A 15,497-nucleotide genomic window follows, 5' to 3' on the forward strand; every position below is an offset into this window, starting at 1 on the left:
TAATACATTCAACAATTTTTAATACAATTTTATATATAAACACAGGTAGTACTTTAGCCACTGGGAATAAAGTGGCAACAAATTTTGATCTTGGCTTCAAGGAACAAAAAACAAACAAAAGAAAAGGTGGAATGTACATAAGATGCTTACCATTGTGCCTGGCACATAAAAGATGCCCAGTAAATGGTTCTTGTAATTGTCTTTACACCATGACCCACTGTGTCTACCCATCTGCACACCCTTTCCATTGTTTATAGCGGGTGAAATCATCCGGTCTCCTTTGCACAGAACTCAGAGGGACAACTCCATGATTCACCACCAAAAAGTGGGCCTTGTGGGAGAGAAGTAAATTGAAAACAGCACACAAATTAGTGCTGAAATTTCTGAAAATTGAGAAGTTGGTACAACTTATCTTGAAAACAGAGTATCCCTGCTTTTATGTCCTTCTCAGTACTTGGCAGGACCACATCATCCTTTTGATGGTTTTGCATTTTTAATAGTGTATTTCCTGTGAAGTCTGTCACTGGGACGAGATTTTATAAGCTTACTCCTGGAATTTTCCTTTTTATCTTGATTGCCACGGAAGTCAGTGTTAAACACTGTATTCCATTAAGACCTCAGCAAGTCCATGAGGAAAGAGAATCTTTAAAAGTTAAGAGCCTTTGACCCTCCCCACTGTAAAATCATTTCACTAGCTCAAATAAAACACTTCTTCTAAAACACCTCCCAGCTTAATCTAACATTCTTGTGAAATTACTTCCCTTTGGTCTCAGATATATACTTTATTGTATATTCATTGATGTACTGGATTTGAATCTTGAGTATCCTCAAATGCTTTTCGAAATGTGGTAGAGGCAGTGTAGAAATAACACTTAAATATTTTCTCTATGTTTAAATCATACTGTGCCTCGACCAATGATATACTAGCATTTACAGTGCTTTCTCGTGATAACTCTTAATCAAGTCAGAAGATGTTGAGCACGGGAAGCAAAGAGCTGGGACACAAGAAGCCCAGCTTCATCTGTTCCTTATTTCCTGGTAAATATTTGTCTACCCTTTCTACCTCTGCAGACAACTCTCAGCATCATTTTGGCTAGATCTAATTCTTTCAGTCATGTGTATTCTTGGACTTGGTTTCGTCAGACTCAGTCATCTGTTCCCTCTGTGGGAGTTCCTAAAGGCTTCCATTTTCATAAATTCATGTTTGAAAAATTATAATGTACGTTTCAAACATCAAAATCAAATTCAAGTTCCAGAAGGCCATACATAACCCATGAGCTGAATTGTTTGATGAAAGATGAAAAAGCACTGCCTAGAAGGGAAAAAAAAATCCTCTAAATTCCATTCACGGTAACTACCCTAAGAGAATCAGGGAACATCCATCTGCTCTTGTCTAGACACAAATTCCTTTCCCTCGGGAAAGAAAATGCTTGCTTGGAAAGTTTTCTTATATTTTAAAGTAAGCATTTCAAAAATAATCACAAATGCTGTATAAGTTAAGAAGAAAGGATGGCACATTTCTGAAACTTAAGGAAGAAATAAAGAATTAAACATCATGCCTTATTTAGCTTACAGTGTTTGTGAAAATTAAGCTTGCTAAATAGTTAAATTCCACATTTTTGAGGTTTAAAGAATTAAAATGTGGCATAATAACTGCTAAAAAATTAACTTGTAATTTTTTAAAAGGACATCCCCCCCAAATAAGGTGTTTTTCTTTTATATTAATAAACATTTTTAAGCTTAAACTCGAATCAAGGCTGGAGGAAATGTACAGGTGGTCTTCAATATCAAGGGGTTAAAATTTAATTAGGAAGCAACACACACACAGCCTAAATAGAAAAGTAGACAGAGGACAGATAGATACGTGAAGACAGACAAATGGACAAACAAAGAGTTTGCAACACAGGGAAGTACATGGTAGGTGCCCACTGAGTGACACAAATAATAAGAGTAGTGGGGGTTCAGAGGAGCGGGATTGGCTGGTGTGGTTGGAGAGAAGACTTCACTGACAAGGGAGAAAGCAGCTAGTGCTAGAGAATAGGTAAAGTATAAAAAACAAACCAAGTGGGGAGGTTATTTGGAGGTCATCTGGACCAGAATAAATAGAACTCTGATTCTTCAGTCCATCTGTTATTTCAGGTCCTTCAGCTACAAGCAAAGTCTCCTGTTTTTCCTAATCAAACTATTTCTGGACTACACCGGTGAAGTATCACAGGTGCTCCCAAACAAGTGACTGTCAGCTTATTTTTCCCTTATGTGACTCAAACATCTATTACTGAGGTGGCCGAGATTCTGGGTGAAGGGAACTTCCTACACTGCCTCAGGTGTGACCAATTAATATCCTGGCCCCCAATTCCAGGGGACATCAGCAAAAGCACTGCTAGATGAACTCTGCAGGCCCTTCTGCCACTCCATTGTCGCTCCCATGGATGCTGGTCCCTGATGCCCTCGAAGTGACAAAGTCTCATGTCCTTTGCAGTCCCCAGAACTCTGAATCCATGACGCATTCACGCAAGACTGGAGATTCGTGTTTTTCCTTTTAGTTTTACTTTGACAACCAGGTGCTAGAAAAGCGCTGTTTCTTCCGCTGTGCTGCTCTGAACTTATGACATGTAAATGTGGACTCTTGAGCCTTCCTATGTCCACCCTATCCCACCTCCACTTCCGTGTTAGAGTTTTATTATCAGGCTACAAATGTGTGTCTCACTTTCTCAACTTGTATTTTCTCCGTGGTTCTTTAGACCCTCATGCTGCGATTGCTGGACATATCTGAATTCTAGCAGAATACAGTGCATACAAACAAGCCAACATAGAGAAAATATTTTCAAATTTCTTCATGGCCAGGGCTTTCTGACTGGTAATCTGGTTCAAAGGATGACTCAATGGCAATCCTAAAATAGTAAAATAAACCTGTGAATCTCTCCCCAGGTTATCTCCCACAGAGATACGTATGTATTTACATTTTAAAAGGTTTGTAACAATGTGGGGGTCTTTCCTGGAAGGAGTTTATTAATGTTAACCAGCAAAGGTTACTCTCCTCCTCCAGAGGGGTGCGAGGCAGCTGAGCACCAGTTCCTACATAAGCTTCTCTATCCATAATGCTGTGGTTCTTCTTCTGTAGTATGGACCTCGCTTGTGTGAGCGGAATTCATCTGCCCTAATTACCTGCCTTGAGCAATAGCATCAGGCATGGGAAACTGGCGAGGTTATTGTTTTAAGTAATAAGTTGGTTTTCTGGTCCAGAAACTTTGCATTTGCTTTCAGGATACAGTAAATGTAGATACTAAAACCATCAGCCAGATCCCTATGATACCTAGAGTATGTAGGTTTCAGTCAGATAGAAAGGGCTTGGAGACAAACTACACATTGCCTATCTAAGGGCCATTAAGAGGTTACAATTTCCTCTTCTGACACTTCTGACTTCCCACCACCATGAATATCACAAACACCAATATGACATTTCCTCCACATCATAATCCTGTTGACCTTTAAGAGAGAAATAAAATATTTTACATCAATAGCAAGGGTTCTTTAAAATACATTTAAAGTATATTAGGATGTCTAGGCTGAACAATCCCAGTCATTACAGCTTCTGTTGAAAGTCTTTACTTTCATAATCAAATTTCAAGGTCAGTCTGGAGAAGTGACTTAAGCCACAATAGTCCTTCCTATATATAATATCTAATGGTTTTTGTTTTCCCAATAATTTGTCCCTACTAACTTACTAACTTCTTCTAATATTGATCTTTATTCAGTTCACATCCCCTACATCGTCACAGCGATAGGTAGGCCACTCAGTCCTGTCCAGTCATAAACCTTGATCCCACTACCAAAAAAATCTATCCAATTGTAATATGCATGTTCCAAGTAGCCAAGGAGATTGCTTCCCTTCAACGTGAAGAAAGTGGAAGGAAAACAAGTCTATTTAGTCTAAAGTCCTGAGCTACAAGCCTAAGGCTGCTAGTGGACATATTTTCTACTGACAAAAAAAACCCAAAAAAAACAAAACAGTATCTTAATTTTTTTGTATTCATTTAATCAATACATATATATTAAATGTTAATTATGTGATGACACCATTCTAGGCCCCAGGTGCTTACAGAAACACCTACCTCTGGGAACTGACAATCCAGTTGTTGACCATTTGAGGACATACTAAATGTCAAGAGACTAATAGTGTTTCCCGTTATCTCCAGCTGAGCCTTGAGCCAGATCTTAAAGGATAAGTTCAACACACAGATGTAGAGGAGGAGGAGAAAACGGAGGAGGACATTACCGGAAGGAGAGTGAGAACAGCATGGATATGTTTTGCTTGAAGAATAATGATTACACCTGTCCAGATGGACCAGAGGGTTTGTACAGAGGATTAATGGGCAACAACTGTCTATATTAAGCGCAGTTACCAGGAAGCCAGGAAACAGAGACACATATAGTCCAAGATCAATAATACTAACCACCCTTGGATGACAAAATATCAGATAATACGAGAAGCTGAGGCCCTGAGGCATTAACTAATTTGTGTAAGGTTACAGTTAGTTGGTAGAGGTCAAAGAATTGAGTTCTGATTTCTAACCCGGATTTGCTCTACTGCATTGTACTGATGCAACACTCCTTCATTACTATTTCTCATCCAGCTGCTTTCTATTTGCTGATCCTCTTACATTTTCTAGGCAGAATATATAGAAATGATATGAAAAATCTTTTTATGAAAACTTTACATTGTAGGAGCATGAAAGTAGAAATTATACCATCCCTAGTGCATAAAAGAAGCTAATCTGGAAAGGCTACATACTGAGTGATTCCAACTATATGACATTCTAGAAATGGCAAAACTATGGAGACAGTAAAAAGATCAGTGGTTGCTAGGGAGTTGGGAAGGGGAGAGAGATGATTACATGGAATACAAAGTATTTTTAGGGCAGTGATAAATATACTGTATGATACCATAATGATGGACCCATGTCATTATACATCAATTCAAACCCACAGAATATACAACACGAAGAGTTAACCATAATGTAAACTATGGACTTGGGGTGATTATGATATGTCAACATAGGTTCATCAATTGTAACAAATTTACCACTCTGGTGAGGGATATTCATAATGAGGACACTATGTATACATGTAGTCAAGGGGTATGTGAGAAATATCTATCTTCCCTTCAATTTTGCTGTGAGCATTAAACTGTTCTAAAAAAAAAAAAACACGAAGTCTTAATAAAAAAATTTATACCATCTGTTTGGCCCACGTGTTCTCCAAAATAATGGAATTTGAATCTCCACGTATAAAATGCTTAATAACATAGAATCTTACAAAAAACATTTTTCCTATGTCTTCTTGTTTTTTGTCCCATCTGAAGAAGGGAATGCTGGCAGAATCTCAAAGATATCTCAACCTGATCACGTTCACCTTGCCAGAAACTTGCCTCAGCTATCAAATGTACAAAAATGACATTTCAATATAATCTGTTCGGTGAAGAATAAGCTACGTTCTATATATCTAAATAATGATATCACTGAAAGCACTTTTGACCCCCTCAGCCTTCTGCAGCAACCTGATTTTGTAAATGAGCTTTCTAAAGATGGGTCTGGTCAAGCGTGCACTTACTACTAAGCTATTGACAATTTGTTATAATTTGGGTTTTATTGAAGAGCCCATCAAATATGTAAGTAGGTAATGGGGCTGATGTAGCTCGAGTTTATTGTGTTTTCATTAGCCGATATTAGTTTTATAAAAAAAAAAATAAGTAGGTAATTTTTTATATAATGTTGGCCTAGAATTTTAGCACACTAATAATCCACAAAATGATTTACTCAGATTTACCTCAGCATTCATATGAACACCAAAATCATTCTTCAACAAAACATGATCTTTGCTAAAAATAATAATTCATGGAAAACAAACTGCAGAACGTTTTTTCGCTCTATGGACCTCTCAGTTTCTAGCCACTAAGGCAAGGCATTCAGGTGGTAAAGCGAAATTTTCTCTACAGAGACCTAACCCTGCATCATTTACACATCTAAACAGGGGCCGGCCTGTGTTTACGAACCCCTTTAGCAGCAAAATCTGATCTAGTCAAGACCTTCTGAACATTCTGTTCCTTTTACAGAGTCTTCTTTGTAATATACTCTTACCCCACTCTATTCACCAGGCCCTATGGACTCAACACTTGAGCTCGATTTTGCTTTGTTTAAACTTGCCCCTATTTGGGGATATTCCTCTTCTCAAGGCAGTTATTTTCAGTAGGGGTTACCCCCTCCCAACCAGCTAAGGGCATGTGGCAATGTCTAGGGACACTTTTGGTTGTCACATCTTGCGGAGAGGGAGGGAGGAGGTCCAATCAGCATCTAGGGAGTTGAGGCCGGCTGCTAAACATCCTGTAATGCCCAGGACACTTCCCCTCCCCCAAGAAAGAAATACTCAGGCTAAAAAGGTCCATGGTACAGAGGTTGAGAACTTCTGCCTTAGGGCCTTGAACCTAACAACTCAGATATAAAACTAGGCAAAAGCTGACAGGTTGTAACAAGGCAAAAGAAAACATGACATTTGTCTTCCAGGTCCTGGGCTCCTTTTTTTTTTTTTTCCTTAACCTCCCTTCTGGCACCTTCCCCTCCTTGCCCAATGCCCCTGTGTTCTCTCTCCAAAATAAAATATACTCTCAGGAAAAAGTTAGATAGGCTCACATAAAAAAACTAACTCAATTTAAGGTAACTCAAACTAACCGATTTAAGGTAACTCAAAGTTTTCAATTTAAGGTAACTCACTGTTTTGTTTGTTTTTAAATCAGAAACAAAACATTAGCCCAAAAGTAGAAATTGGGCATTAGTGATATGCATAGGAGTTTTTATTTTGAACACATTTGTCTTCTTAGTACAGCCAGGAACTGACAAGAGGACTAATTAATTTTAGGGGAAAAATATTATGTATGTATGTGTATATATATATATATATATATATATATATATATATATATATATATGTATGTATGTATATATATGTATATATATGTATATATATATAATATTTTATCCATATATAGATATATCTATATCTATATGTAGATATATATCTATATATCTATCTATTTCTATATATAGATAGATTGTAGATATAGATATAGATATAGATATAGATATAGATATAGATATAGATATAGATATAGATATAGATATAGATATATAGATATATATGTAGTGTCAAAAATGTATGCACATTTTAAAAAATAAAAACTGTATTAAAATAGTGTCCACTTGCATACATTATTCTGGCACCTCCACTACATCTATTTACATACACACACATAAACCAACAAAACACTGCACAACCATAATCACAGAACCGATCCTATGATCTTCCTCAACCCCATGTGTCTAGTACATTCCCCCAATAATTCTAATTAGCAACCAATAAGTTAACAGCTAACATTTTTGCTTTCCTATCTTTGACAACCTCTCTAGTATCACATAAAGAAATACTACTGTTCCTCTTTAGAAAAAAGAACAATTGGGTACAGAAGCAGAAGAACTGACATACCTTATATATTCTAGTTGTTAGCCTACTAATATTCACTTTTCCTTGACATGTATTCCTGTGTTTTCTATTAGGTTGGTGCAAAAGTAATTGAGGTTTTGGCAATTATTTTTAACCTTTTAAATCACAATTACTTTTGCATCAACGTAATGCTACAGTCGTATGTTAATTATCTATTACACTGTCTAGTTCAATGTATCTGGTTCTTTCCTAATTATCTTCAATAGATCCTGACAAATATAATAAATCTAAATATCTTGCTTATCTTATCTGTTCAATTAAGAATTGAATGTGGATATCAGAAACAGGAAGGCGCCTTTAGTTAAGTCCCCAGAATACTCCATCACTGCAAGGAAGGGATAGGATTTTAAAAGGTCTGACAATTAACAAATAAAAACAACATCTTGATGAGCAACAACGATCCAGAATGGATTGCTCTGTTTCATTGATTTTCTTTTTTAGTTAAAAATTTCAACTAGAAAAGTATACACATTTTAAGACAATGGTGAAAATTATGTTAAAATATTTCAGTCAATTAAGCATAGTCCTTGCCTTTAAATAGATTTTGACCCAACAGGTACCCCTCCTCCTGTTCATTAAAGCATCCCAAGATATAGTACAAAAAACCCTCCAAAATGTCTCTTGAACAATGCCTTCATTCTTTGTATGCACCAAATCACATGCAAATTTGCAATATGCTCTGTATCTTTCATCTGCTACGATTATCTCCCCAACCAGTCATGAGCAGGCATGAACTAAGTATCCTGTCTCCATGTTTCCCATCCTGTCTCCATGTTTCCCACTCTTCTCTGATTCTGTTTTCCTAGTGTCAGACCCAAGGGACTGCTGCTACATGTCAGATATACCATATGAAGCTGAGACTTTGTACCAGATAGAGCTAAGGGACCAGGAACTGAGAGCTACAAGAATGTGAGAGGGTCTTGCAAAGGGTAGGGGGAAAAAAGTCCTTAAATTGGACAGTTAAATGCCTGTTTCTTAATTCTTCAAAGTGAGGAGAAAAATTCTGTATGGTTTACTGTGTTTCTCTAGTGAACACAAAGGGCGGGTCTATTTGAAAGAAAGCACTGCTGAATTTCAGCTAATTAAAATACAAATATATCTTATTATCATTATTATTATTTCTAAGTCAAAATTTGTGAGGATTCTCCAGAGCATCTCTGGATGTGCTCTTTATTTTGTGATATTTTCACGATTCCCTTTCTGCTTGTATTGCACAAAGAGCAACCAATATCTCTGTTTATTTTTTTGTTGTTGTTTCCTTGGTATTCCAGACTAACAAATACCTACAAGTCTTTGCAAATAACCTTTTCCCTGTAGAAGGAAACATGTTTCTAACAGGCAGAACTTACAACACTGCTATATTTGACCTTATAGAGACACATCTATTTTTGAGGAGCCTAGTGGGTTCTGAAGTCCATATGTAGACAGGAGAAGGCCCCCGTGGGGTTAAAGGACAGATTCTTCTGTGCCTGCATAGGACCCAATTCATTACCTATTCATAATCCCATACACTATAGAGTTAATTTATCTTTGCCTTCTCTCTTTTACTGAAATTCTTATTTCCCTCACTTACACAAATTCACAAGGCATGGGGGACTTCAGTAAAGTTCTAAAGCCAAGAAACATTAGTCAAGAGCATACACTACCAAAAATAGGCCAGCCTTGGATACAACTATTCACAGTTGTGGGATGTTCTGATAGCTCAGTGGAAGTAAGTCTTTGTCCCATTCCAGTGCACCAGAGAGCTATAACAGGCTCCCCTAAGTAATCATGGTTCCCACAGCAGTGATTCCCCAGTGGGCAGCCACATATCCCTGGAGGAGGACAGGCAAGGCTTTTCTGGAGGGGCAGGACACATACTGAACATCTAACCTTTGGTCAGCAGCCACCACCTCAATTCTCTGAGTACTGCACATCCTGGCACAACCTAGAAACTTTATACTTGGTACTGGTTGTCCATAATCTTTCCTCAAGATCCTATCTTCTCTAAGAAACTGATGAAGAAATGGTTTTCAAATTCAAGATTCCAAGTTCCAATTATATCTCCACTATTTTCTAGTCTTGCAACCCTTTTCTCTCATGACGAAGTCAAGCCTCCATGTTTGCATTTGTAATTGGAGATGATTTTTTATTATCTGCCTACTTCATAAGGTCCTTGTGAGAATCAAATGAGATTACATATGAAAACTATAAATATGTACATGCACAGCAACAAAATCATTATTCTGCTAAAGTTATATAAATTCAAATTCAAGAAATAAAGAGAGCACCCCTTCCATGATCATGTATAATTTCAATGCTTAAAGGCCTACAGAAAACAATGAAACAGATTTATTCAAACATGGAAAGTAATCATGACATGGACACTTTGGTCAAATCTAATATCCATATTTACCTGTCTCAGAGAGCAATTTTGTAGCTTCCAGCACCTTCTCAGTGTAAACACCGGCTTCATAGTTCTCCATCTCAGCATTGATGATGTGTATGACTCGAGCTGCCCGGCCCCTGATGGCCCCTGCAGTCCGGTCCAGAGTGTCCACATCCCCTTCTTGGAGGGCTATCACACACTTGTTCACGTCCTCCAAGATGTGATTTTCTGTGGAGAGAACACATACACATTTACATTATTTTACATCACTCAGCCGTTTTAATAACCAGTCTAAGATTCATCAATTATCATGAACCATCATCTTGCACATATCAATATATGCCAAATAATACAGAAATGATATTTAAAGGATCTAGTGTCTAATCACAATAGTGGTTCTCCAACTTAAGCATCAGCCTTAGGACTTGCAGAATCATACAGACAGCTGGGTGCCATCCCCAGGATTTTGATTCAGTAGGTCTAGGATGGAGGCCAAGAAATTCATTTCTACCAAGTTCCCAGGTGATGCTAATGTTGTTGGTTGGGGACCATACTTCGAGGACCACTGATTTAAAAAAAAAAATATCCCTTTCTTCATTTTAATGTTTGATATCTAATGTATGAAAGGCCTTTTAGGAGTGATTGTGGCAGCTAATATGAAATCGATTGGCCAAGCGAGAACATTTCTGGACATGACCAGAGTTTTTCTCTAGACGTGACCAACTTTAGGTGCATGTTTGTTTAATCATGTTTTTTTTATTTAAGGAAAACTATAGAATGAACAAACATAACCCACTTAGTCCTCTAATGTCACGTCATGCACAAGGTATAGGAAATGGGAAAAGTGATCAGGTGAAGATGATCAAAGAATTTTTCACAATTAAAATACAATGTAGTCTTTCAGCTGGTTCCCTCAGATTAGAGTCAAAGTCAGTGATCACGCACCAACCATTGCCCAAAACAGAATACAACCAGGCAGGAGGAGAAGTTTCTGTCTCTCCTAGCACAGAGAAAACACACAAACTTCCTTACAGTTTGGCAAGGGTGGAATTTCGTATTTCCCATGTCCAGTGTGAAATCTGTAACTACATCCCTTGCACATTCTTTAGAGACAGAATACTAAGGAAATGTTCAAAAAAGTTTAGTACTCTGAGGAAAAAAGAGAATTTAAACTGAAAATACATACCCTCACACACCAAATAGACAAATAGAACAAGTTTGGAAATAGTCTTAAATAATCTGGTATCCTTTTAAAAATTATAACTGCCAAACTCAATGAGTAGTTAATAAATGACTAAAATAAATGTTTACCACTTTAAGTTTCCAGGACTAGTTCTGACTTTAGAATTCCCAAAGAAGGAGAGATGGGAGGGTATTAAGTAAATCAAGTCTCCATCATGGATCTCTCCTACTTTCATTAAATCAATCACTCAGAGGAAATATTTGTTCTTAGAGAACACTGGGTAGAAAATTGCAAAGTATAACTTACTTTTCATCAAGGGACATCACTTTTGACCCTATACCAAATGATTTTCTTACGTAACCATTTCAAATGTCTGATTTCTATATTCTGTAGTTCTTTAATTTCAATAGAAATTTGAATAGAAAAATAAATGTTTACATTCTAATATTCAGATATCTTAAAGTCATAAGAAAAAGGAGTGTTTTCTGAATGCTGACATTTTCCTGAACAAATGAGAAATACAGACTTAGAAGTTTTCATTTTGAGTAAGGACTTCTGAAAACCACTCCTTTATGAGATCCTGGATTGTATTATGCAAAGTCACCTAAAAGGACACCTAAGAAAAAGGTTTACTCAAATGAAACTTGGTACAGGATTTTAAACACAAAAGTTTGATTCACATAGACCTCTCTTACTGCCCTGATGGATTCCTCCAGACAAAAATATTCCCTGATCCCTGAATGTGAGCAATCTCTTGAAAGGGTCTTCATGTTGAAAATAGGCATCTAATTACCATTTTCTTTACATACGTAGTAGAAGAATAGGCATAGCTACTGCTTTTCTGTGCATTCTGAAGTTGAATGGAAAACAAGAATCTGTTCATTATATCAGATACCAAACTCTCTGGAGTCAATAAAATTAAAAAAAAAAAAAATTAAGCAGCCTACTTATGACCCATTAGCTTACCATGAAATGACAGCTTAAAAAATCCAATTTTCCAAATTAGAAACATGCAGCTAACTTAACTAAAGATCAAGAAAAAAGAATATGCTTCTGCAGTTATATCTATATTTGAAGGAGGCCAGCAGACGTTGAAAATCCATGATATAAAAAATACTGCTTTCAACTAGTCAAATCATCAACTAATTTGTTCAACGGTAGTCAGAGTAATCATATTGTGTAAACAAAGTATAAATTTTACCAATTTGAGAATTTACTAATTGACTTAATTTTCTCAATCAACTTTTTTTTTTAAATATTAAGATTGTTTACTCAAAATTTCACAACCTTCTCCAATTAGTGGTACCCCTGTCATGTAAAAATGAATCACAATTCCCTCATGATAGTAGTTATGTTGGTGACGGTATATGTCTAAAGGCTACTATCATAAAGAACATTTTTAAACTGATTTATATATTATTAATCTAAGTACCAACAATGTATTTGAAAAGGAGCTATTAATGTACCTGTTTTTATAGACATATAATTTGATCGAAAGATGATACTTGGTGTAAATATGGGCTCCCGGACCCATTGTAATAGTTTCTCCTCTCCTACTTCCTTCACACTCAGGCCTGGAGCCCATAGTTTGGAAGGACACTAGTTTAGTATCTAGCAAGAAGGACACTGAGTTATTTGAAGGCAGAATCCACACTTGAGTCATATTTGCATTTCTGATGGTGCTTTACACACAGCAGGTGATCTAAGAAGAAATAGTGAATAAACATGTCTGTTGAAAAGGGACAATGAATTATATATTTTGATCCTAAGGTATTTTCAAGAGAAAGAATTCATTAAGTGAGGAGAAAGAGGAATGCTGTTCTAAATAGAACATAATTTAGAAGAGAAAGTAGTAATACAAAGTGTATGTGTTCCAGAGATGATTGCACTGCTGGGAAAAAACGCTCAGGCACTATGGATGTCATACCACATAGGAAGCGTGCTATCTAAGCATAACATAAAACATTTGACTGCAGCAGATTTTGAGATAAACTTCCTTGAAGTTTTGCAACCTATTTCAGGAAAAGAATGTAATTTTGTTACAAAAATCACTGTCGACCAAACTACTTGATTATTATAAACCTCAAAGTTGTAGCTACTAAATTCAAAACCAAAGTACAATGCATGAATTTTTATAAGGAAACAAACTCAAGACCCTGGGCAGAGGGGAGAGACAGAGAGAGAGAGAGAGAGAGAAGAAGAAGAGAGACAGAGAGAGAGAGAGAGAGAGAGAGAGACAGAGAGACAGAGAGAGACAGAGAGAGACAGACAGAGAGACAGAGAGACAGAGAGAGACAGAGAGAAAGGAAGAAAGGGAAAAGAAAGAAAAGGCAGACAAAATAAAACTCTTGGACCTTATGGGACTGAGTTAATAACTTTTTCAGATCTTAGATGCCTGCTATTTTGTGAGCCAAATCCAAGAATTAAACTGTCACATGGTTAATGCCAAGACGCTCCTTTTAAAACACTATTAAAAATTCTAGTTTTTGCTCAGTGCGAAACATGTTAAGTGCTCTAACACAGCCATTTCACTTTCTTTATGAGCCTAGGCCACATCTGAGAATTGGTTTTGCTCCTATAATGTTAACAGCTAGCTAGCATCATTGCTCCCCAAACTTGTTGCACTTCAAATGGACAAATTAAGCACTCAGACATACAAGTTCTGGTAGCATGGGGGGAAAAAAAGAAGAGAAAACTATAGTGCTTTAAACGCAAAGATCTTTTGTTGTTGCTGTTGTTTTAAATAGTTTCCTGCCAGAATAGACATTACCTTAAGAAGAAACTGATACATAAAATGTCATTAATGCCATTTCAAAATATCTCCTGGGCCAAACTTGCAATTTACTGACGCGAATATTTTGGCTCCAACTTAGAGAGGAGATGAGAAGTAGTTTCCCCATCTACTAGGCTGCTTCCACAGCCTACTGGGACCAGCAGGAGAGAGTAGGCTGTGTCATTATTTGTCAAGCCCTTCTGTGGAAAGGTGCCCGCTGCCTCCAAAGGCACGCTCCAGCAGGCCCTGCCAGGGCTGGCTCCCTGACAGTGCCTGTTCATTCTCCTGTCATGGCACGCTGCCGCACTTGTACCACTGGGCTAGACTGCACCGTGTTATCAGCAGAAGCCAAAGCCTTTTCATGCTGCTGGTAATAATGAGATGCACAAAAGAATGGCAGGGAGTATGCTGGCAAAGAGGCAGGGCTGATGGGAGAAAATTAAGAAAAGCTTTGCACTATTGAAACTGTCTTGAGATAAGACCTGTTCACCTTGCTTCTCCTCACCCTCAGAAATTTTTGTACATGCATTTAAAGAAAAGGGGAAGTTGAGTAAGTTTTAAATTCTAAAATGCTTCCTCTTTGAAAAAGGTAATGCGTGGGCATTTTTTACTCATTGGCAGCTAGAAGGGGAGTCAGTGGAAGCTTTCCAGGAACTATTAGGATTGCTCTGTGAGATCTGAGGCTGGGTGGAGAGGTCCCCTGCCCCTTTCTGGGGCCCCTGTAGTCATCCTGGCAAAACTGAGTACATGCTAGAAAGATACCGTGTTTCCCCGAAAATGAGACCTAGCCGGACATTCAGCTCTAATGCGTCTTTTGGAGCAAAAATTAATATAAGACCCGGTCTTATTTGACAAATATAAGACCGGGTCTTATATAATGTGATATGATTGATATGATATGATATGATATATGATATGATATGATATATTATGCCCGGTCTTATATTAATTTTTGCTCCAAAAGATGCATTAGAGCTGATTGTCCGGCTGGGTCTCATTTTTGGGGAAACAGGATACCTCAGTATCACTGGTCACCCTCTATATCCCACTATTTTTTACATTGTTAGGACCCAGCCATTGGCAAAGCAAAAAGTCCAGACATTGGGCAACATATTGAGTTCTTTACTCGCCACCCCTTAGAAATGGGTATATTTAAATGAATATCTGCTTTGACAAGCCATCAGAAATAAAGCACCTTGGGAATGGAAAGCAGGACAGATTTCTGAACGGGATGAGATTGCAGAGTACACGAGTTGGGGAGCAAGAAGCTTCAAGGAAAGCTAAGCACCAAAGGACATTTTCCTTCTATCCTGACTTAGTAAGAACTATATATTTTCTGAAATGACGATACCCTGAATTTAATACCTTCTCTGCCAAGTTACCTACCCTCTCAACGACTTAGTTGTCTCAAAAGAAGACGTAGAATACCAATACTTATTTTTTTAGAATTTTGGCGAGAATTCAAGCAAACAGCAGAGAGACAGGCAAATTATAGACACTGAGCATGTGTTAGCTTGTTTTTCCCATCTGCCTTGTCTTGCCCTCCATGATTTCAAAGTTAGCTTTTCGATTATCCATCAGATCTATAGATTCAACTATGCTGCTGTCAGACAAGCTTT

General features: G+C 37.4%; 1 protein-coding gene across 4 annotated transcripts in view; it reads right to left on the reverse strand.

The window, feature by feature from the left end:
• The window catches only part of CTNNA2 (catenin alpha 2), a 1,066,300-nt gene that overhangs the window by 81,400 nt on the left and 969,403 nt on the right, over nt 1–15,497 (reverse strand). For all 4 annotated transcript variants that reach the window (XM_081068568.1, XM_081068571.1, XM_081068569.1 and 1 more), the window contains one exon: nt 9,950–10,150. In XM_081068568.1, the coding sequence (XP_080924694.1) occupies nt 9,950–10,150 (201 nt within the window). The remainder of the gene's footprint in view (nt 1–9,949; nt 10,151–15,497) is intronic.

The sequence above is a fragment of the Rhinolophus hipposideros genome, assembly GCF_964194185.1.
Source record: "Rhinolophus hipposideros genome assembly, chromosome: 12".
Lineage (NCBI taxonomy): Eukaryota > Metazoa > Chordata > Mammalia > Chiroptera > Rhinolophidae > Rhinolophus > Rhinolophus hipposideros.